The sequence below is a fragment of the Varanus komodoensis genome, unplaced genomic scaffold (genome assembly GCF_004798865.1).
Source record: "Varanus komodoensis strain SLA01 unplaced genomic scaffold, ASM479886v1 scaffold2, whole genome shotgun sequence".
NCBI classification, from domain to species: Eukaryota; Metazoa; Chordata; class Lepidosauria; order Squamata; family Varanidae; genus Varanus; species Varanus komodoensis.
In genome coordinates this window covers 44341217-44364558 of record NW_025335568.1, presented here as the reverse complement: position 1 = coordinate 44364558, position 23342 = coordinate 44341217, and the positions used below count along the sequence as shown (strand labels likewise).

The 23342-nt window shown below is 41.0% G+C and overlaps 1 protein-coding gene across 1 annotated transcript in view; it reads left to right on the top strand.

The window, feature by feature from the left end:
* The first annotated feature begins 1929 nt into the window (after positions 1-1929).
* Positions 1930-23342, top strand: part of LOC123022737 (ATP-dependent translocase ABCB1-like) — a 38227-nt gene continuing 16814 nt past the window's right edge. Inside the window, exons 1-11 of the mRNA XM_044428699.1 lie at positions 1930-2017; positions 4291-4388; positions 6608-6695; positions 6775-6832; positions 13342-13466; positions 14798-14975; positions 15890-16003; positions 17154-17264; positions 17847-17972; positions 19004-19207; positions 21858-22028. Of these exons, the coding sequence (XP_044284634.1) occupies positions 4340-4388; positions 6608-6695; positions 6775-6832; positions 13342-13466; positions 14798-14975; positions 15890-16003; positions 17154-17264; positions 17847-17972; positions 19004-19207; positions 21858-22028 (1224 nt within the window). The 5' untranslated portion in view covers positions 1930-2017; positions 4291-4339. The remainder of the gene's footprint in view (positions 2018-4290; positions 4389-6607; positions 6696-6774; positions 6833-13341; positions 13467-14797; positions 14976-15889; positions 16004-17153; positions 17265-17846; positions 17973-19003; positions 19208-21857; positions 22029-23342) is intronic.

Below are 23342 nucleotides of genomic sequence, written 5' to 3'. Positions count from 1 at the left end.
ATGGCTCAGTTCCTGGCAATGCCTGTGCCAGGCTGGTGTGGTGACCTTCCTGGGAGGCGAGAGGTGAGACCTCCTGGCGGCCGTTAGTCAGTGGCTGACAGCCACAATGTGCTTCCCTGTTTTGCAAGCAGGATTTATATAAGAAATAACAAAGCACCTGGCTTTGAACTGGAATTCAGGCATGATGGCACATTCCCTTTGCTACTTACAGAGCATTGGTCAAGTATACACAACTTGACTCTGCCGGCAATTGCTGGCACAAAACAGAAAAAAAGATCTCTCTCTCTCTCTCTCTCTCTCTCTCTCTCTCTCTCTCTCTCTCTCTGCAGTGGAATTTAACAGAAGTATCTAAAATTATGCAAACCTTCTGCACTGATACAAAAGAAGGAATAAATGCTGTCTTCACAAAATATGATTCCATTTGAGCACATAGTCGGTAATCAGAGAAAGAATTGCTAAAGCAACTTTATATAGCAATGAACGCTCTGGGAGTGCTCTGGTGTATGTGTCATTTTCCTCCTTGAAGCAGCTGAGCTGTTCTGAACTGCTTTACAATGACAACACATAGAATCTCCAGTGGGATAGATGTATTTCTGGTGCTTAATGTACTTCCTGCTCCAGTATAGCTTGACCTTCAGCTATTTGTGGCATAAGTAATCTGGAACAATGACCATGTTCCTGAACAATTTGTTTCAGTGGGATAATTGAAGATAATTTCAGTGTTCTTAAGATAATTTCAAGAGGATGCAGAACTTGCCAGGAGAACTTCAAGCACAGCCTTAGCTACACCAGAGCTGTTTGTCCTGGAGCTGCTGGAATGACATCTGAATGGCCAAGCTGCTTCAGTGGGTGGTGGTCAGAACTGCAGAGGCACCAGTTTGCCTCCTCCAGTTGGAAGAGTCCTCAAGTAGATGTTTCATGTATATAATTTTAGTGATCAGGACAGATTCTGAATTTAGAACTTTCTTAATATTTATTTATTCCATCTCTATACTGCCCAATGCTGAGGCTTTCTGGGCAGTTAACAAAAATTAAACAAAAGTTAAAATGACACACACAACAACTATAAAATTAAAAGAACAAATCCATAATTGCAATTGCTATTATTCAGCACAGCAGTGTTAAAGAGTTGTATGGTTAAAACGCCAGAAAAATAAAGAGAACGTCACATGGAAGAAAACAGAATACAAAGTAGGCACCAGGTGCTTCTCTTTGAAAAGCTCATTTCAAAACCGCTGTGCCACAGCTGAAAAGGTGTCACCCACCTCACTTCCTTTGGAAGGGGCTTCTGGAGAAGGACCCCCAAAGGTGGCTTCAGGCTCTGTGTAGGTATATGAGCTCAGTGGCACCAGCTCCATAAATTTGAGCATGGAGAAATTTTCAACTGAGATATTCACTGCGAAATGAATCCTAAGATGATCAAACATTTGTGCCAGATGTAAGGCTTCTGCTGTCCTTTTCAGAATTCAGTTGTTGGACTTTTTAACTCTTCTATCCTTCTTGTCCAAAAGGATTCTACTTTCTGGATGGAGTTGGAAACAAGGAAACTTGAGGGGCAAAGCGCTCATTCCCGTCGAGTGTTTACAGAGCAAATCACATGCTCAAGATGCCAGGCGAATTGCGGATGCAGTCGCAGCTCTCCATCAGTCTTTCAAACGCTGCGCTTGTCCTTTGCGTTTGAAAAGGCTGCCCGGCGCTCGCGACTGAACTAAGTGCAAGAGAAGAGAACAAGACAAGGACGAATAAAATCATCGCCTGGGTTGAGGCTGTGACTCCTCTGTCCCTCGCCCGCCTGGACGGAGGGCAGCCCTTCCTGCCCTTAGTGAAACCCACCCCCGGGCACGGGACCGGCTGCGGGGCGTGCCCTCCACAGCTCCGAGGGGCTGAGCGAGGTCCAGAAGACCAGTGCTGCGTCTGCTGGGCAAAGGCTTGCCAGGGCTGCTGCCTGGCAGCGGAAGAAGCGCGGCCGAGCGCGGACTCGCAGGCTCAGCATCTCTCGCTGCCCAGGAGACCGCAGGTGAGGCCATGCGGACTTGCAATGTGGAGATGGGGAAGGGAGATAGCGCGATGTTAGGGTGGGCAGGCACGGAAGAGGAACGGACTCTGGCTCCTTTAAGGTGAAGCAAGTGGCAGGACACACTCTGCCTGCTGAAATGATCTCCTCTCCTCACCAAAGGTGAGCTCTCTTCTTCTACACCTGGCACCATCTGAAGTCACCCAGCTGCAACAGCCTTCTACGGATCCAGAGAAATATGTTGTCCTCTGGTATAACATGCAGGCAAACAGACATGTAGTGAGGTCAGCCGCTTGGTGACTGGTGCAGTTCTGTACAAGTCCATTCAGAAGTAGGTGTCATTCTGTTCGGTGGGACCTGCTGCCTGGTGTGAGTAGGAGCTTTACCCATGGTTGCTCTCACTGCTTAGCAGCACAGTCCTATGCCTGTATACTGAGGAGTAACTCCCACCAGCTTCCGTGAGGCTTACAGAAAAGTAGAGACAGGATTGCAGAGTTAGAAATGCTTCTGTCTTCCAAATGTTAACAATGTATTGTAAAACACAAAACTCTATATAATTTCAAGACCAAGTGTGTTTGTGGGTAAGGTGTGTTTAAGATAAGAAAGTGTGCGGATTCTCCCTCCCTTCTCATGTGTGCCCTTGGAGTTCAAAACTTGGAGTTCACTTTCCCAAGGCACACAGGAGAATTCATCCATTTCTGTGTCTGTACTGCCTATTTCCTTGATGTAGATCCATTGGACTTCAGGTAGTCATGATTACCTTGAATCCTATTAATTTAAGTATGGGCAAAATTGGATCCAACTCAGCATCTGCCCACAGCCATCACTAAAACAAGCAAATGAAACAAACCAGGCCCAACCAACCCCCTAAACTGGGAGGCTTTTGAATATTCAGTGCAGAGTGGGAGACTTCCCCTCCACCTCTCCACCCATTCAGCATTCACTAGACAGCATTTTGGGCTATCTGAGCCATGACATTTGGGGGGGGGGGGGCTACAGCAGCTTCTGGCTGCCTGACAACTTAGCCCCTGCAGTCTCCTTTCCTTCCTGCCCCCCCCCCCACCCATGTCCCAGAATTTTACCTTTCCTGCCTCTCCATGGTCACATTCCTGATCTTGGATAGCAGTTGGAGTAGTTCTTTGCAAGGAGAAAGGAGATCCAATCTCTGGTCCCCAGCTCCGAAGTCAGGAATGCAACTTTGTAGGTGAGAAGCTGAACTAACCTATGGCCCCTCAGACGATGTCTAAGGACCATGGGTTTGTTTGTTAAGAAATCTTTAAGAAATAAAATATCTGTCTGCACTGGGAACATATCTGAAACATTCGAGGGAAATTGATCCACATGCTACAGGATATAGCTTCTACACAATCAGGCACTAGTTTTCTCCTCCCTTGATAGTCATCTCCATCAGCCATTCCAGCAGGCTATATGGAGGGTGATGAGAAAGCAGGGCCATACTGCCACCCAGCTGAAAGATTTAACACTCACTCTTTCCCCCTTTTCCTTTTCCCTTATGTCTCATGCATTTTATATTGCAAAGGCCGTAAGAGAGACTGTGTCCTTTACTTGATTGTCTGTCAACGGCTTCAGAAGCCCTTTCAGATAAGGAGTGGGACAAACATACTAAAAATAAATGCAAAATGTCCATGCTCATATATTATGAGAGCCAGTGTGGTGGAGTGGTTAGAGCACTGGACTGGGACCTGTGAGATTTGGGTCTGAGTCCCCACTTGGCTGTGTAGCTCACTGGGTGACTTGGGGACCAGATGCTGACTTTCAGCCTAATGCACTACACTGTGTTGTTGTTCAGGTAAAGTAGCAACAATTCTGTAAACTGCTTTGGGTTCCTTGCAAGAAAGATGGCAAGATACAAAACAAGTAAATATACATCAGAATATAATTTCTACAGGAATAACTGTGTTAATCTGTTGAAAAAAAATCCGGAGTGCCCTGTGGCATCATAAAGACTAGCAAAAGTGCCTCCAGTTCTCATGGACTAGCATCTTCAGATGCATGAGGCATATCCTATAGGATATGCAAGAGCATAGATAGCTCAGGAACGGGAATCATAACCAGTAAATCCATGGGAAATGTCTTTCACAGTGTGAGTTTTCCTGTTAGCCTTTCTTGATTGACTCGAATTGAGGGGTATTTTACTTTTCATTGTTTCAATTTAAATGCATCCAAATTGCCATGCATTTCTTTTCTTGCTGGTTTTCAATGTCATGTTGAAGCAGCTGCTTATAAAGTCTCTTATATATTCTCTTTTGGTGCAGTTTTTTGGTGAATACTATTTACTCTTGAAGTCTAAAGCATCACAAAACAATGAAAGGTCATTTCAGAAGTTATACCGTGAATGAAGTCTCCAGACCTGGTAAATTGTGGTATCTGATTTTCTAACTGTAGGAGCAATATGACAATGGGACCAATCATCTAGGGAGAACATGGACCTTCCCACATTGAAGGCATTCAAGGTGCAGCTAAGCAGCCATCTGTTAGGGATGCTTTAACTTGAAATCTAAGTATCAGCATTCAATAAAGCAAGAGCCACCACATCTGTTCTCTCAGCATTTGAAATGATCAGGTCAGCAACTGATCTGAGAGATAGAGGTTGTGACCTTAGGCAGCATTCAGGGTGCCATGGGATAATTCACATTTCCAAGTCCAAGACTGGAAGAAATATTCCAATGTCAGAGCTAGGAACCTGTGCTCACACAGCTGGCACTATGCTGGCAGCCTCTTCAAGATTGGCAATTAACCTTGGAGAGGAGGTAAGAACTACATTTCATGGTGCTAGTGAGAGGAGAAGGCTAGGCGAGCAGGATACAGTCTATTCTGATGAAACTCCAGCCTCCTTCCCTCAATCTCCAAACATGTTAAAATCTATTGCCTCCACTATTCTTCCCACTCTGCATCAGTTGCTCATATGCCTCTAAATCTGAGGGCTTATAAACATTTAAGCTTCAGTTGATCAGATCGCAGCCCAAGATTATCATCCCCTGTCTAGGTTTAATAAATCTCTCCTGCTTCTCTTAAACTCTTGTTGTGATACCTTGTTGTGATCTAAGTTAATATTTCGGTATCTATGAGAATTAACAAAAAGATTGATAGTTAGTGCAGTAAGTATAATTCTTGCTAGGCTTAGGAATCTCTGTAATATAAGCATCATGGGAAAGAAAAGCAATCTGACTCAATATGATTATAAAGATGATGAAGCTTTGGAACTAGCAGAAAAAGGGTTTGGTAAAACTTATCTGGAAACCCTTCTAGAGTCAGGGATTTTCTGGGATTCATATTTCAAATTGCTGTTCAAGTTCTGGGGAATCTCATCATGGAAGATCAACATGAGCAGAAAAAAGTGTCCACATCCTGATCCAATGTATCACTGTAGCACCTGTACATACAAATCAAAATAAACCATTCAGAATTACACAATTTTATATATAGAAGGGGTGGCATTATCATATCACTGTCATCTTTTAACATGTTAGTGGATTTGCTGTTTAAGATGCGGACAGAATCTTACCTGGACATTTATCCTTTTCCCAATATGCCTGTTGTTAACTGTTAAGGCAAATTCTGGTGTGAAAGAATAATATTAATTCATATTTAATGTCCTACAACTTCTCTTAAAGCTGTGCAGTTGGACAAATGTGGCAAACCAGTTTATCAAAGATCACTTAAACCATCATTAAATCCTCTGAAATCCACCTGCCTTTTTTTTTTTTTTTTGAGAAGAGCTCATTTTGACCTCCTATTATTTCAGCCAAAGATTTAAAAAAACTGGTGAGAGATAAATATGTATAAACTTTCTAGCATCTCACTGACCCAAGAATGCATGTTATTGAATTGGTACTGCCACATTAGATTGGGGAGTGGGGGTAGGTATGAGAAACATTGATGAGAGAGTAAGATATCACTGTTCAAATCTAGTGTTGTCTTTTGCTAACATCTTGTTAATGTACAAGGTCTTCAAAAAGTTTCTGCACTTTTATCTTTTATAAATATATTTTATATATTTTTGCTGATGGCATTAAAAAGGTACAGCGCCGGGAAAAATGCATCACAAAGGAAGACGACTATGTAGAAAAGTGATGTAATTTGTTTTTGAAATTCTAAAAAGAGTTTTAAAAAGTGAGGAAACTTTTTGAAGAACGCTTGTAAAAACTTTCATGAATGGAGAGTTACTTCTGTATTCTGTATGTGCAGTTTCAAGTATAAGACTGTTAGAAAGACACACACTGAAACTTTTCAAAAGCCTGTGATGAGCTAGTTGCTTAGTTGAAGTTTATTCAGGGAGCTGCTTGCTGGCTTTGTCACACTTTAAAAAAAAAAAATCTCTTTTTTAACCTTTTAACTTAATTGCACTGGAGAGCTGTCTCTGTATGGGTAAACACTGCAAATGAGCTAGATCTTCTGGAATAATATCAGCCTAAGCAATTAATTTTGCTTATTGAATTCTGTGCATTTTTATGAGGCAGGGAGATGATTAGATAGGTAGATAGATGGTAGAAAGATGAGAGAGAGAGAGAGAGGTAGAGTTCTCAAAAGATCTATTGTGCTAATTCCAGCCAACTTTTTTTTTATCAACAGAGCTACCGAGCCATGGCTATGACAACCCTGCTTTCCAGCTGAATGAAGTAGCTGCCCAAAATGATCACTTTAAAAAGAACCAGAAAAAGTAGGTTTATCTGTACTGAATTTTGTATTTACTTCAGAGGAAATTAAACTGATTTGATATTTTGTTTAAATCTTTTTAGAAAGGAAAATGAGAAGTCAAAGAAGGAAAAGATCATGATGGTTGGATTTTTTGAGCTGGTGAGTTTGTAATCTACTGATTTGCTTTCTGTTTGTCATTTGAGGGAGCTACTGTAGTTTAGATGTTACTGTTTCCACATCTACCATTACAGGGAGAGCAAAAGCATCCTTTGGGCTCAAACACTTTCTCCCTTCTTTGCTCACAACATAGAGACATTACAGTATCTCCTTTTTCTGAACTGAAAGTTACTTTTCAAATCCTCAGACATGAGTAGGAATAGAGAGATGAGGAAGTGTGCAAGAGCAAGTAATCTTGACTCCATGGTACATAATATTAGAATAGCATCCAAAGCAGCCCATGTTTTTATGGGGCAAACACTGAAAAGGCCCTGCTGCTTGTTGCCAGGTGAATCTTCCTTAGAGTTAGCAGAGTCAGGCCCCAATCTTGATCACGACATCTGGGTAGATTGCAGTTTAGACAGCTGTTCCATCAGCTATTGTGGTCCCAAGCCATATAGAGCTTTATAGATTGAAACAAGCACCTTGAGTTGGGCTCAGAAACATATAGGCAGTTAATGCAAGTGGACCAGAATTGATTCTATGTGTTTGGACCATTTGGTCCCTGTTATTATTCTAGCTGCTTCATTTTGCTTCTGAATGATCTTCAAAGTCATCACCATGTAAAGTGCATTGCAGTAATCTAGTTTAGATATTAGCAGAGCGTAGATTATTGAAAGCAAGCTATCCCTGTCCAGACAGGGGGAGTACCCAGGCTGCCAAAGTCAGCAGATGGTGCTTCATGCATCTAAAGCCACCTAGGCCTCAAGTGACAAAGATGACTCTTGAAGAGCCCCTAAACTATGAACCTGCTCCTTCAAGGGGAGTGCAAATCCATCTAGAACAGGTTGGATTCTCTACATCCAGTCAGAAGGACCATCCACTAACAGCAATTCATTCTTCACCTCAGGCACTGGTTTAGGACATTCTCGGCCTTACCTGCTGAAGGTCTGAACAGGAGAAATAGAGCTGCATATCATCAGCATACTGATGACAATGCACTTCAAAACTCTGGATAACCCACTTAATGGTTCCATATAGATGTTAGCATGGGGGACAAGACTTACCCCTGAGGAACCCCATACTGCAGAGTCCAAAGGACAGAACAATATCCGACAAGCACTACTTTCTGGAGCCAGCCATACAAGTAGGAGTAGAACCACTACGATGCAGTGCCCCTTAATCCCAATTCAGCCAACTGCCCAGAAAGATACCATGGTTGAGGGTATCAAAAGTCACTCCTGGATTACCAACAGGGTCACAATCTTCTCCTAGCATAGGTATCATATGGGATGAACAAAGCTGTTTCTGTGCCAAAATCCTAACTAAAATGGATCCAGATAATCAATCTCATCCAGGAGTTCCTGGAACTGGTTGGCTGTCACCTGCTCAAGAACCTAGCCAAGGAAGGGGATATTTACCGCTGTTCTTATTAAGAGCTTCTGGATCCAGAGAAGGTTTCTTCAGGAGTTGCCACATCGCTGCTTGTTTCACATGTCATGGGATCACTCCTTCTTGTAAGAAAGCATTAACCACCTCCCTGGTCCAGCTGGCAGTTCCTTTCCTGCTAGTTTGTATTAGCCAAGAACAGCAAGGATCCAGTACAGACATGATTGCACAAACCTGTCCAAGCACCTTGTTAAAATTCTGGAGCTACACCAACTGAAACCCGTCCAATAAAACTAAATCAGGCTGTACTCTAGGAAATTTGCCAGATTCAGCTGTTATAATGTTGGAGTCTAAGCCCTGGCAGACGCAAAAGATTTGGTCCTGGAAGTCCTTAGCAAGTATGTTACAGTGAGCCTCAGATGGGTCTACAGCAGCCTTCCCCAACCTGGTGGCCTTCAGAGGCATTTGGAGCTCAACACCCAGAATTCCCATCCAGCAGGGCCATTGACTGGTAGGACTAGCATATAGTAGGCCCTGGGTGACCTTAGGACAGTGGTGCTGAACCTATGGCACACGTGCCACAGCAGGCATACAGGGCCCTCTCTGTCGGCACATGAGCCAAGTTGCCCCAGCATTGCCCCAGCAGCTGAGAATTGGATAACAGTGAGCATAGGGGCCATGCGCATGCTCGGAAAGGAGTAGCGGTGCCAGGCAATGACATCACAAGCTGTGACTCATTAGCTGCAACTCATCCGAGCTTTCGCACGGCCGGTCAGTGTGCTGCCAAGGATATACTGTGTATATATATTTGCTTGACTGGCTGTGAGTTGTTTTTTCTAAACTTAAAACATCAGTATTCAGGTTTTATTGCAGTGTTGGCACTTTGTGCTAAATAAGTGGATTTTGGGTTGCAATTTGGGCAGTTGGTCTCTAAAAGGGTCACCATCACTGCCCTAGGAAGTTCCACTGGGTAGCAGATAGAAGACTGAATAAGGTCAATGAACAGTTGTTTCTTTGTTGCCTTCACTGCCCTCAATATACTTGATTATAGACATATCCAGGCCTTGACTGCATCCACTTGGATTTTTTGACCATTTACACTCAAGCTATTTCCTGTTTTGTTTCATTGCTCTTAGTTCTAGGTTATTCCACAAAGCCATACAAGCTCTACTATGCAGAGAGCATGCAGGAGCAATTGTGTGAACTGCATTCGAGAGATCAACCAGGATTTCAACAGGGCTGCCAGTTTTAAACTTCCCTGAAAACTATTTAATTCTATTAGCATCTTGAGACAAAGCATTCTAATAGGTTCTCCTAACCTGGCAAAGGGGAAAAGCTACTCTCTGTCTAAATCTCGGCTGGCGGTGAACTAACTATGACACGAAGATGAAATCAAAGTCCCCCACCTTCAGATCACCATCTCCATGATAAGCTGGGGGGAAAAAACAAGTCTAGAGTACACCCCAATATGTGCACTGGCCTGATGACAGTTTGGGACAGTCCCACAGGTTTCCTAGAGACAGTGAAATCTTGAGCTGCCCCAAACGAGGCACCATGAATGTTGGTGCCTTCCAAAATCAGCAGCCCAGGTGAACTCAGCATCACATCTGAGGCTACCTCTGTCAGCTCAGATTGGGAATCTGTTGAGAAGCAGGGTGGGCAGTATATCAAGAGAACCCCTAAAAAGTCTTGTTCGCCCACGCTAGTGCTCCAGACTGGTACTGAGAGGGACAGGGAGCTTGCAGAGATAACTGAATATAAACCATTATACCACAGAACTGAATATAAAGAGCACTCTTACCTCCTGCTCCCCAGCCCTCAAGTCTGCCCTGATGCTGAACCAAGTACCTGTGGCAGGCACAACTGGAAGAAGCCACTTATTCAACTTCTCTTTATCTGAATATTTTAAGATAGTCTCAGATTCTTTGAAGAAGCATTCTTCCATAAATTCATCCATATTGCCCCATTTTTCTTTATCAATGTAGTTTAGCTTTGCAGATGGATTCGATATCCTTTTAATGATAGTAGGGGCTATCACAGCTGCTGCAGCTGGAATCGGACTGCCACTTCTGATCATTATCTTTGGCCGCATGACAAACAGCTTTGTGGGAACCAGTCTAAATGTGCCTACAGGTAAAACATCACAATTCCCCCCTAACTGCTTATTTGGGATTCTGACTTTCCAGACATCCTGAAGCTGAGAATGCTGTTGAAGGGGACAGGACTTGAAAATACTATCAGCACTGACTGTTTTTCATTAGGAAACTTCAATGAAATTTGGTGAAACAAAAACCTCTCCAGGTGTTCAGGAAATACTAAGACAAATTGTTGTACTGAAGATCATATAGGTTTTATAGAAACTTGCCTTGAGAGAAGCCAATGAGAGTGATGGCGGCTGGATCTGGCCCCCAAGTTCCAAAGCCATGTGTTCTTACATGAAAACAGATTGATTCAAAAGTGAATTAATTTGTGCTGGGTTTGGCTAATGAACCATTAGGCTTATAAATGGAACTTGTACATTCACAGAATCATTGCCTTGAAAATGTGACACATGATTCCCTAAAGTAATAAGAGGCATTAGCAAAGATGCAAGTTCTTTTCAAGCATGATCAGGAAATGGGTGATTTGCTATTTGTTGTGACACTACCTGTGTGATAAGTTATATTCCTTATAATTCCTTCCCTAACACCCTGCTCTGAAGTTGCTCTTACAACCTCAGAGAAGCAGCTGGTGTGACTCTTTCCATGATGGCTGTGAGGGAGGAGGGATTATTAGCATGGATCTGCAGTTATATATACATACATACATACATATATATTCCTTGTATATGACGATATAATTCTTATAACCGTTACTATTTTACAGATGGTATGCAAATTAACAACTTTTCATGTCCACAAGCAGCTATTGATATTGAAGCCAAAATGACCATGTAAGAACCTGTACAATTATAGCTTTAAAAGCAGTTGCTCTATCTTGCATTTAGACCAAATTTTGCTCACTTTCCTATGTACAATTTTGTTGTAGATGGGGATCTGCCTAAGAGAATTTGTAGTTACATTTCACATAGTACTAAATTGTAATGAAACTGCTACTCTGTTTCCTTTACCACTGTGAAGCATGGATCAGGTTATTGTGTGTTAGTATGCCACTGAAATATTTTATTAGAATCTCAGCCTTGCGTGACTGTCTGCCTTGAATTGTTTGCATGGGTATGAACGGATCTCTTACAATCAGCAAATACATTTCCTTTCTTCAGTATAACTATCTGATCAAGTTACAGAATTCTGTTCATCTTTATAACTTTTGTGCACTGCCTTGGGAATTTTGGGGGCCAGAAGTAAACATTGAAATAAATTCTAACATAATGTTTATTAATCTTTAAAATCTTCAACAGGCACGTTTACCAGTACATTGGGATTGGCTCTGGTGTCTTGCTCTGTAGCTTTATTGAAATCTGGGCCTTTGTGACTTCTTCTGCTAGACAAGCAGCTAGAATACGCAACAAGTTCTTTTTTGCCATACTTCACCAAGAAATGGGCTGGTTTGATAATATCCAAATAGGAACACTGAACACTAGACTGACAGAGTAAGATGTTACTGTTTAAGCTATGCTTTGGGAGACTGGGGCAGTCAAGGTGGGTTGGTTGTGTGTATGAAGCAGATGATCAGAATGCTGGGCATGACTTCATTGACCTGAACCATCTGGGGGCCAGATGTGCATCCCTACCTCTTTTCAAATTCACAGATGGGTGTTCTGTACATTATCTTCTTTATTGATCAAACAGCATGAGCTGTGGATGTGCATCCACATTCCAAGAAGTCAAAATCCTACCCAGTGGATGTTTGGAAGCAGGTGCAGAGACTAAATTTCATCTCCTGTTCTTCACCAATAGCTGCTTAGCAGGGCTGCATGCTTTGAAAAGGACTGCATTCTCAGTCATTGGCTCTGCTCAATTAGTTGATCTAAAGAGAGTCCCATTAATTAAATTAACTTGCATTAATTTGATTTACCACACACTAAGCTCCTCCATGCATGGATTGCTGCATTAATTCCAAAGGAGATAAATTAGTTTCAACACAGAGAATGGGTATGTAGTACCACTGTGTGTCCTCCAGGATCCTACACTTACATGAAATGCCTGCACTGTGGTGTAAATCACAACATTTCACTGCCTTCCAGTTCTGGAATAAACAGGAATAACTGGGAGTTTTTTTGCAAATTTGGTGAGGCACATTTTTCTTGTTTGTATGCTTGTCAGACATAATTTCTCAACATCTAGATAACTCAAGCTGGGGCCAGGTTATAGCTTGGAACTTTGAATATTATGCAGCAGAATACAGTGATTATATCCCATGGCATTAGTGGCTATTGTGTTCATTTACACTATGCTGGATCTTACTAGAAACGCCCTGGATTGAGGCCAGTTTCTCTTCCTTGTTGCTCCGGTCCTATTTTCTTGTCAAAAGAAACTTGAGGAATGGAAAAGAAAGCAGAATGTTCCTTCAGATAGTAATTCTAATGTAGGTATAGAAACAATGACAGAATTTCCTGGTTTTCCTCTCTTGCAGAGATATTAACACCATTCATGAAGGCATTGGAGACAAGCTTGGTATAATAATCCAGTATTCTACCACATTTGTGACTGGAATTATTGTAGGATTTGTATATGGATGGAAGCTGACCCTGGTGATATTGGCTATTAGCCCTCTTCTTGTTGCATCTGGGGGTGTCTGGTCATATGTAAGTTGCTAGAGCTACAAATCATGGAATCACAGAATTGGAAACCTCCTCAAAGGTCATCTAGTGCAATCCCTGACCAGTTCAGGAAATCTATCACTGCAGCTCCAATAGGTGGCCATCCAACCTCAGCTTGAAAACTTCTATTGGAGTTTTCGCCACCTTCTGTGGCTTTTCCACTTTTGGACACTTCATGCTTTCAGAAAGATCTCTCTAATATTTCGTCTAAAATCCTTTCTTTTAATTAATGTTATGTTATACAATTTCAATGGAATAAAAAGAAGAGGAAAAAACTGGAGTTACATGCCCTACCTGTAAGGGTCCATTTGCACAACCATTTGTGTACTTCTGCAGACTGATTTCTGTCATTTTTCTTTATCAGCTCCTGTCAGTGTTGACTACAAAGGAGCTCTTGGCTTATGCGAAGGCAGGTGCTGTAGCAGAAGAAGTCTTGTCTGCCATCCGGACAGTTGTTGCTTTTAATGGACAGGCAAAAGCGGTATCAAGGTAAAATTATCAAAAAGTAGGTAGGTAGAAATCTAGGAAGGAATCTAGGAAGCTGCCTTGTACCAGAGCAGAGCAGACCAATGGTCCATCTACTTTTGTACTGACTGCACTAGTTGGCACCAGTTCTCTTGGGCCTCTGGCATGAGACTTCCCAGCTGAAGATACTGTAAATGGAGACTAGGACATTCCCCAAGCAAAGCATGCTGCACCACCAAAGTATAGGCCATCCTCATCTTCTGCGTTTTTTCACTTCCAAATGACAGCCTTTTTGCAATTGGAACTGTATTGTGAACCTATAACTCTAATGGCAAATCCACATAGAAGCTTTCATTCTCTCTGTCTTCCCCAAAGCTGAGACAAGCAAAGTAATAAGAGATCAGTAGGCAAAATAATCACTGCAGATTAATTGAAAAAATAGCTGTGTGGGGTAGATTCATTCATGTTTAAGATCTCATGGTGATGATTGCCCTACAGGCTTACAAAGGGTATGCATCCCATTGATGGAATAGGGCCTACCTGTGTCACATGAAACAAGGAGTGGGTGAGCACAACTGGGAAAGGAAAATAAGCAATCATGGCTTATTTTTCTGCCCCATAATTACTTATCATTCACTCCTGAGTTAATATACTTACCTCCACAGAGAGTGCCTTGTCGTGTCCTCTGAACCTAGCAAGGGTGGAGATAAGCCATGGGTTCTGGGCTGGCTGTTAACCTGTGCATTGTCTGCTCTTGGAAGATTGGGCAACATGACAAGCCACGCCCAGAGAAGCTGTTTATGGTCGTTTGGAAGTACACAACCAAAATCAACAGGATGGCAAATAAGCTACAGTGTCTTGTTTTTCTTCCTCAGTTATGGCAGCCTGGTCAATTTCTTATTTTTAGATTGCCATGTGAAATATATGGCTTTATGTATTCACCCCAGTTGTATAAAGTAAGGCATGGCCAAATGTTACTAAATTGGAAGGGTGAATTAAATGTATTTTCCTCTGCCTATCTATATGTGAGTGGAAACTGTGCAGTCAGAAGATCTAATTATTTTTATCTTCATCAGTGAGGCATCACAAGATAAAATGTGCCTCCCATTCTCAGGCTTGCTACGTGTAACAACAGTAGTCCACATCTTCAAATGAAAAGGCTAATTTATATGCCACCACATAGCCTGGGGTCTAATGAGGTTCCAGCATCCTCAGTGCTTTTCAGAAATTAATGAGGTTCCAGCATTAAGCAGTGCTTTTCAGAAATTAAAATGGGCAGAAATGCTTTCCTATATGGATACAGAAGGCACTTGGCAAAAAATATATAAATGTAATCTTTTTGAGTCTATTTGCAGATATGAAACAAACCTCAAGGAGGCTAAAACTGCTGGAACTAAAAAGAGCATCACATCTAATATTTCTTTGGGTATATCCCAATTTTTGATATTTGGTTGCTATGCACTTGGCTTTTGGTATGGAACAAAACTCACAGTAGATGAGAAAGAGACCTATGATATTGGAACAGTGTTGATTGTAAGTATAGTTATTTTACTAAGTGTAAACTTTACAAATAGGATTTCTGAAGCTCCGATATAGAGATTTCATGCTGGATTGGGGAGGTGATGACTCAACTTAAAAAAGCTGGAAGCATTGCTACCTTGTTCTCCACAAATTGGCTTGAAAGATGGCTCATTTATAAGAACTGTAATGAAAAGGACTTTTGTGGACAGGATATTTGAAGAGGTTTCATTCATAGGGTCACCATAAGTCAGAGATGACTTGACAGCACATAACAACAACAATGGATCATCATGCTCAATAACGGGATATTTCCACTTATCAAACTGGTGGTGTGGATTCTGGATACAGTAGTATATTATGTATTTGTTTGCTGCCTTTTGATCCTGCAGTTTAACAGGAATTGTCCGGAAATGAAACGGCATCAGCAACTGAGCTTTTCAGTGATGATGGTGCCAGTTTGTTAGGGAATGCACATTTGAACCTGATGTAGCAGCAATCTCATTGTTAATAATTCTAGGTGCTTTCTTATGGATGCAGAGCTCACCCACTCAGATAATACCTGCACTGAAGAAAGACCATGGAAAGTTCTTAAAACAGAGCAAATAAGTTCTTAAAACAGAGCAAATTAGCAGGGAATGGATAACTTGATGGTGCACTCTTCCATTTTCCAGTTCACTTTATGCAAAGATAGAATGTAGCCAGGACAATGCATATAATCATTTCTAATTTTACTTTTCTTTAATACATAAAATAAGACAACAGCTGAGATAGAAATAGTTCTTCAAGAGGTTCCAAATCCCACTGAAAAATGTAGGGGTAAGAGATAGAGGTGTGCACTGAACTGCAATTTCAATTACTATACTGTTTCATTAATTGATGACAAATCATCAAGCACCAATATTATTTCTCCTGTATTTCCTCCATAGGTGTTTTTTTCAGTGGTCATTGGTGCATTTTCCATTGGACAAGCTTCTCCAAATTTGGAATATTTGGCTAATGCTCGTGGAGCAGCCTATGAGGTTTTTAGAATTATCAAAAAGGTACGTATTGACCAACGTATATATTGTCTATTGTAATGCTTTACTTACTTGGATCTTTTAACAGAAGTAATTCAGATAGGAGTAGTTCAATTCATGCCTTCAAGTCATATGTGGGTTATGAAAAAATCTTTTTAAACTCATCTGTAGCCCTTCTGACTTTCTTTCTTGTTTGTCAAAATTTAAAATAGCAGAAAATTAGCTTCTGTGTAATGGAGGATAATAGCATTTACAAATATGTTTAAAAATGGATGATACTGTATATAAGTTCTGGGTTACCCAGAGATTCTGCTGGAATAGAAGCAATTTTATTTATTTACAATTATTTTAGTCCATGTTGAAGGGTAGTAGCCTTTTCATTTCAAGGTTTAAATGTCAAGATTTTGCAAATGTTTCCCATCAGTTTTTTAAGACACTGCAATTGTAAATTGGGGGTGAAAAGCAACACGGTCACAAATGTTTCTAGTTCTTTGTCATCAAAACCTGCAAGTTAGAAATTGTATCTAAAGACGTTATGGCTGGGGTGGAGTCTTTGGCTGACTAGCAAGAAATCTGTGTGCAGTCATTCATTTTAGGCTTGGATAACTTCTCAAAATTCACCCTTGCACAGAAGGCCTTAGAAAAGCATGTGTGTTGTTTTTCAGGATGAGAATAGCAAGCTAGGGAACCTTGCCATATTCACTTTTGCTAAATGCACTTTTAAAACTGGCAAGTTGGCACAGATATTAATATGTTGGCATGACTTCAGATCCCAATTCTTTGTACAAGCTGTTTAGGGGTAGGAGTGTCACTTAGGGAGGAGGAGAAGGAAGTTTTCTCCCCTTCTGTTTCAGACCACTTTCCTCATGAGCACTTACGTCACTTATATACCTACCATGATCTATGCAAAGGTAATCACAACAAATATCCTTCAAGAAAACTGGACTCCTTGTCAGTTATTATTGCATATCCATGTGGTACAATTTCAGCCTGGTGGTGAATTCTAGACTCTTCAATCCAAAATGGAGCTCTGCTTACCAGAAATGTAACCTCCAAACACACAAGAGAGCATTACAAAGGGTGCACTTCTAACTTCATTTACCATTAGACAGAAGGAAAAACAGTCCTGCGTTAAAGCAGTAGAAGAGTAATTTCTTTCAAATTGTCTTTCTAGCCCCGTCACATAGATAGCAGTTCTGGTGAAGGGCTCAAGCCAGACAAGTTCCAAGGAGAGATTGAATTCAAAAACATCCATTTCAGCTATCCCTCCAGACCTGATGCTCACGTAAGATGCGCTCGCTCGCTCTCTCTCTCTCTCTCTGTGTGTGTGTGTGTGTGTGTGGATAAAACCATTTGTATAAGAGAAATATTTATTCCCCTTTTCTGACAGTTTGAAGAAGTGCTGATAGTTTGTTAATAAAAAATAAGATAGAAGAAATTGGACTGGTTCCAGATATAGGCACACAAAACTGAGCTGGTGGACACAAACTCCCCCACTTCCACTTTCCCTCAGCAAGCCTTCCAGCCCCAGGAAAATGTTGTGCAAATGTTGGGGACCTTGCTGAACGAAGTGAGTTGTGGTGCTGGAGTGGGATACTCCCAAATCAGGTCGAGCAGCCCTTCTGTTTCAATCCAGTCCATGATCTGAAACAAAAGAAGCATTTCTATTTGGAATACAGGATGTCTTTTCCAGGTGGATTAAATAAGGGCATTGTTTTAGGATGTCATTCACTAACCAATTCATACCTGTAGGAAGTGTGACTCTGTGATCTTTATTTTGCAATTAATTAGTACAGTGGACTAAACTAAAAGTAGTAAGATGGCAAAATTTGTGCACATTTTTTTCCAAAAAAAATAATACATCCAGATTCTCAAAGGTCTGAACTTAAAAATCCAGCCTGGAAAAACAATTGCTCTTGTGGGTTCCAGTGGCTGTGGGAAAAGCACTGCCATTCAGCTACTGCAGAGATTCTATGATCCAGTGGAAGGACAGGTAAGTTTTGATCAATCCATGCCTGTGCATTTTCCTGTACAAAGCAACAGATCATTGAACAGTTGTTGGAATATCAGTATTATCAACACTGCCTGGTTCTCATACCATTTTTGACCAAATTTGAATGCTATCATTCATTTTAAGAGCAATGAGCCAAAAAGTGGAGTTAATTACAATGAAAATCAATGAAAATCAAGCATTTCATTGGGAGAAGCACAACTGACTTAAGGCAGAGTCCCATCAGGATGCCAGAGCCTTGTAGGCATCCAATGCAGGGCACAAGTAATCTTTGTCTCCCTGTCCTTCCTACTCTGTATTTGTGCTTGGCCATTTTTGGCCAACTAGCAAGAGTATTTCAAAGGGGGAGGGAAAGAAGCTGGAGCAGCTTCATTATTCCCTGTATCCTGGCTTCTCCCATCCCATTCCTTCCCCTCCCTGCTCCCATTCTCACTTTCCTGAGGTTCTTTTTCTGACATCAGAGAACAGCTGGTGTAGTTTCTCCCTGGTTTGGAAGAGAATTGGAGCTCCTGATTTTGGGCTACAGTGCCAGATTCTTCCAAGCTGGGAATCAAAGTATCTTATGATCCTTCTGATATTGTTCAGAGGTCAAATGCTGTTTAATGGTCTTAGTATCAGTCCCACCATCTGCACCAAATCCATTAAAAAGGACTTTGAAGTGTGCTTTTTCAAATAACCCCCCACTCAAAGACGGACTAAATAATGTCACAATTGAATTTTATTTAAGGAAATTTATTAAATGCTGTCCATATAGAAGTGCATTATTCATGTGGTTCCTGACTCCTCTGTGGTGGGCCTGTCTGTTCCTCTGTCTAAGAAACTTATCTGAGGATGCAATCCTATGTAAGTTTAGGCAGAAAATAGTGCTACAACTCCAAGAATTCCCCAGCCACTACTTAGAACTTATTCCTGCCTAAATATGCACAGGATTACACTCTGAATCCCACTATTAATTACCCCCACTTAAAATCTGCTTGTATGGCTCTTACAAACTCCACCGATCTTTCTCCCAGGTTACCATTGATGGACATGATATCCGGACGCTTAATATCAAGTGGCTGAGAGAAAACATTGGCATTGTAAGCCAGGAACCGGTTTTGTTTGGGACCACAATAGCAGGCAACATTCGGTATGGCCGGGAGGATATTACTGATGCTGAAATTGAGCAGGCGGCTAAAGAAGCGAATGCTTATGACTTCATTTCAAAGCTCCCTGATGTGAGTAACTGAATGTTCAAGGTCTCTGTCATGACCCTGAGGATGTAGCAAAGATGTAAGTGTCTCAGTCCACAAATGTTCTCCCACGCCCAATTAAGGAGATTTAGGATGCAATCCTATGCATGTTTAGGCAGAAGAAGCTACTGTATACAACCCCCAGTATTTCCATCCAGCATGGACTGTAGGACTTTTCTGCATAAACATATATAAGACTAAATCATTTCATAGGGCAGTTTTTCAGTATATGCAGATAGGAAAATCTAACAATCCCATATTTTAGAGGATTACTTAGATGTAATGGGAGACAAGATTTTCAGCTGCTGCTCCAAGGCACTGAGATCTAAGTCTAATAATCTCCACCTAACAGTGTCCTATCTCTTCTTAAGCCACAATCACAAAAAACCTCAGGAGAATAATCCAACTTATCTTTTTCTCCACCTCCCTCAACTAACACAGAAGTCAGAAAGCAGTGGATGAATTTTACTAGCAGGAGCTGCAGAAAAAAGTCCATGTATATGTCATTTCAAGGTATTTGGTCAACTTGGTATTCAACTGATCAAAACCCCTCTTCCAAATAAATAGCTACTTTCTCCACACAAGGAAGCAGACCTGGAATCTTCCTAAAGAAAATAGATGGAACTCATTCCACTTGTGAGATGAACCAAGAAATCCATTCTGAGTACAAATAGTAGTTTGGGCCAAGGACTTTATACAGTAGGATACTTTATGTAAAGGAAAAAGTTTGAAATGGTCTATAGGCCAGGCTTTGCTGAACGAATTACTTCTTTCTGTTCTTCAGAGCCAGTACTTGGAAATTGCTGTTTAAATAGCAAGAACTAAGATTTGCTTAAATTTTGTTGTTGTATCAATAAGCTCTGAAAGCAGCTAGCAGCCCATTTAAACCTGTTCCAGTCAGTGAAAGTAGCAGCACTTCATCAGAACAGAAGAGCAGAGGAATTCTTTCAATAGATAGCTTAGGGGCATGGAGTTATAAAGGATAGAGATTAGTACCCAGATAGTTTAAGAACAGAGTGAAGAGGGGGTGGGCAGGGGGAAGGGGGCATGTACATCCCTAGTAGCAGTCTAACATCCCTAGTAGCAGAAATATATACTTTATCTTGTAACCCGATCTGAGAGCCATTACGGCTAAGGGAGTGGGAAAGAAAATTAATTAATTAATTAATTAATGAGATTTGAAACTTATCCCTGCTGTCCACATATAGACATCTAATAAGAAATGATAAATATCCATGTATAGGTCAATTTTTCTCATAGGTCTATCAGAGGCTGCACATTCAAGATGCCCATAACTTAGCCAATTATATGTTAATTAACCCACAATTTACCACCATTACAAAATTTATTTATTGACAAAAACATTTATTAATATTACATATATATGACTTATGTATGGGATGAACCACATCCCCAAGTGATTCACACATAAATATAAAAGATTGCATTGAAAAGCACTATTAAAACATTTTCATTTACAACTCCGAAGCAAATACATTTAAAATAAACTAATTAGAGCTATTTCAAACTTACAAAAAGCACTGGAAAATACAAGTTAGATGGAGCAGCATATAGTTAATTACAATGATTTACAAGCCAGAGAAGGCCAGGGTAGAAAACTGCATTTTCAGCAGATGTTTGAGATGCACCCATCGTTCACACATGGCTCCAGGTTCACAGCTAAAACAAACAAACCACACTTCAACAAAAAATCATTTGTTAAACCATGGCTTTATCTTTACATGTGAACTAGGTCTAGAATTGATAGTGAGGTGTATATCAGTATTTGGGATGTTATAAATCCTCAAGATTATTGAAACTCGTATTGTACCCTTGGTATCCTGTGTGTTTGTTCTATGCAGAATTCTTGGTTGAGCATTTTGATATATTACACACAGTCATTTCCAACAGGCTATATAAATTTAAGTGTGTGATAATATATGACATTTGATAGTTTCCTTTTTATTATTGATGCATGTTGTGGTTATTCTTCCACTGTTGTCACATTGTACTTCTTCTTTGTTAGAATCAGCTTCACCTCATGCAAGTTTATGCAGGAAAACAGTTATAAGATTAATGATTACAAACATTTTTGTCAGAACACGTGAATCAGAAGGTTACTTATTTTCTCAGGTGCTTTTTGGGTCTCTAGTCATTTTACTTTGGATTCATGTTTCAACCAGATCTGAGGTAGTTATGTCAAATTAACGGCAGTACATGTAAATGTTTAATTAGAGTTAATCATAAGGTGGAGTCATTCAGCCAACCCATGTTAATTTTCTTCCTTTTGATAGCAGAAAACCTATTTTTAATCTTTCAGGAAGTGTTAACAGTTTGATGTAAATAGCTAGCTAAATCAGTGGGAATATTTTCTTAGACTGTATTCATACCATTGATTGAATCTGAGATACCATGTTCCTTGCTTGACTAAGAATGTTTCCTGCTATTGTTATTCCTGAAAGATAAAGTGGTAAAGGTATTATTGCCATCATCTGTAAGGTGCTGAATCCTCCTGGATTCAGTAGGATATCTTATCTTCCAATTTTCTCTGCTTGGTCACTTGTGCTCTGACCACCGTTCCTTGTTTCTCAAAGTTCAGCGTGATTTCCTGATTTTCATGGTCTGATTCTCCCAGAGGTTTAACACCATGGTTGGAGAAAGGGGAGCCCAGCTGAGTGGAGGGCAGAAACAGCGCATTGCTATTGCCCGTGCCCTGGCCAGAAACCCCAAGATCCTGCTGTTGGACGAGGCTACCTCTGCTCTGGATACTCAGAGCGAATCCATAGTGCAAGCAGCACTTGATAAGGTAAACCTGCTGCTATGATTGCAAGCTTTCATGGCTGAGTTTCAGCAAGGCATACAGAATGGGCGCAAAGCACTGGAAACCAGGCTGGGAATTAATGTACATTATGTAGACACTCACAATTCTGAGTCCAGTAGTGACTGGACCATCCAAGAGTACATCCATGCTAAATGCATCAAGTGTGTGTGCCACAGATTCACTTTTGTTCCAGCATTCACTCACTGGCCTTTTTAACAAAATGAACTTTTGTTCTACTTCCAGTAGTAATGCTAATGCCTGCTTGTTCAAATGTGCATTAACCAAGGCACTAAAGTACACTTGTGTTAATAGACATTTGCACAAATCCTCCCAGAAGTGAAAAACTGGTCTGCAAGTTCACAGAATATGCATGGCTTGGGAAAAGCTGATTTGCTCTAGAATCCACAGGTTGGAATCCTAGAAATCCAAATTCATTTGAATCTATAGCAGATTTTTCTGCCATCCGTATATTCTATCAGCTATTTGCTGGGTAGGGAGTAAACTAAGTGGCCAGCCGAATGTTGCAGGGCCTATTTCAGGATGATACAGTTATTTAACATAACTGATTAAAGCTGTAATGGTCTTATCTAAGTGTAGGTCCCATCTGGCATTCCTAAAAAAAAAGCTTGGCTAGAGAGGAGGGAAATTGATGCATTTCCTGAAGTTCAGGTCGGCATGGGCTGCATAGCAAGCCTATTATCATGAGGAGAATAATTGCAACTAAATAGCAGGTCATGCTTGAAGATGCTTATCCACTAGTGTGGATAACCCTTGTCTACCTGGAAAGTGTGCCCTCTTGCATGACCTTGTGGGATTTTCTGGAGCCAGTGTTAAAATGGAGCAAGCAACATGGTGAGCATTGACCTAGTGGCCCAGGCTACCTTCTTGGAGAAGAAGGATGTGAACTGGAAACTCTAGTAATTTATGAGACAGAAGAAGATGTACCTGCCCTGTCACCTGTTCTCCTAAGGATTACAAAATCCATCATTCCTTACTGCCCACTGGCATTTCCTATGCATAGGGAGAGACACCAACAGGGTGTAGCAGCATGATGGGGAGCTAAGCACTATAATGTTCAGAGGCATTGAGGTCATAGGAACATTGAGAGCCAGTGCTGATATATTTACTGGCCCCTGAATGCAAGTGTTAAGTTAGCCCTAGTCTTTCTCCAGAGCACACAGAGAGACTGACCATAAATTCAAGGATGTGGAACATTATCTAACAGTGTTAGTATATTTGTGTATAATCAATATGCAAACATGACAGAAAGCCATTTCTGTCATAAAATAAACCAGGAAT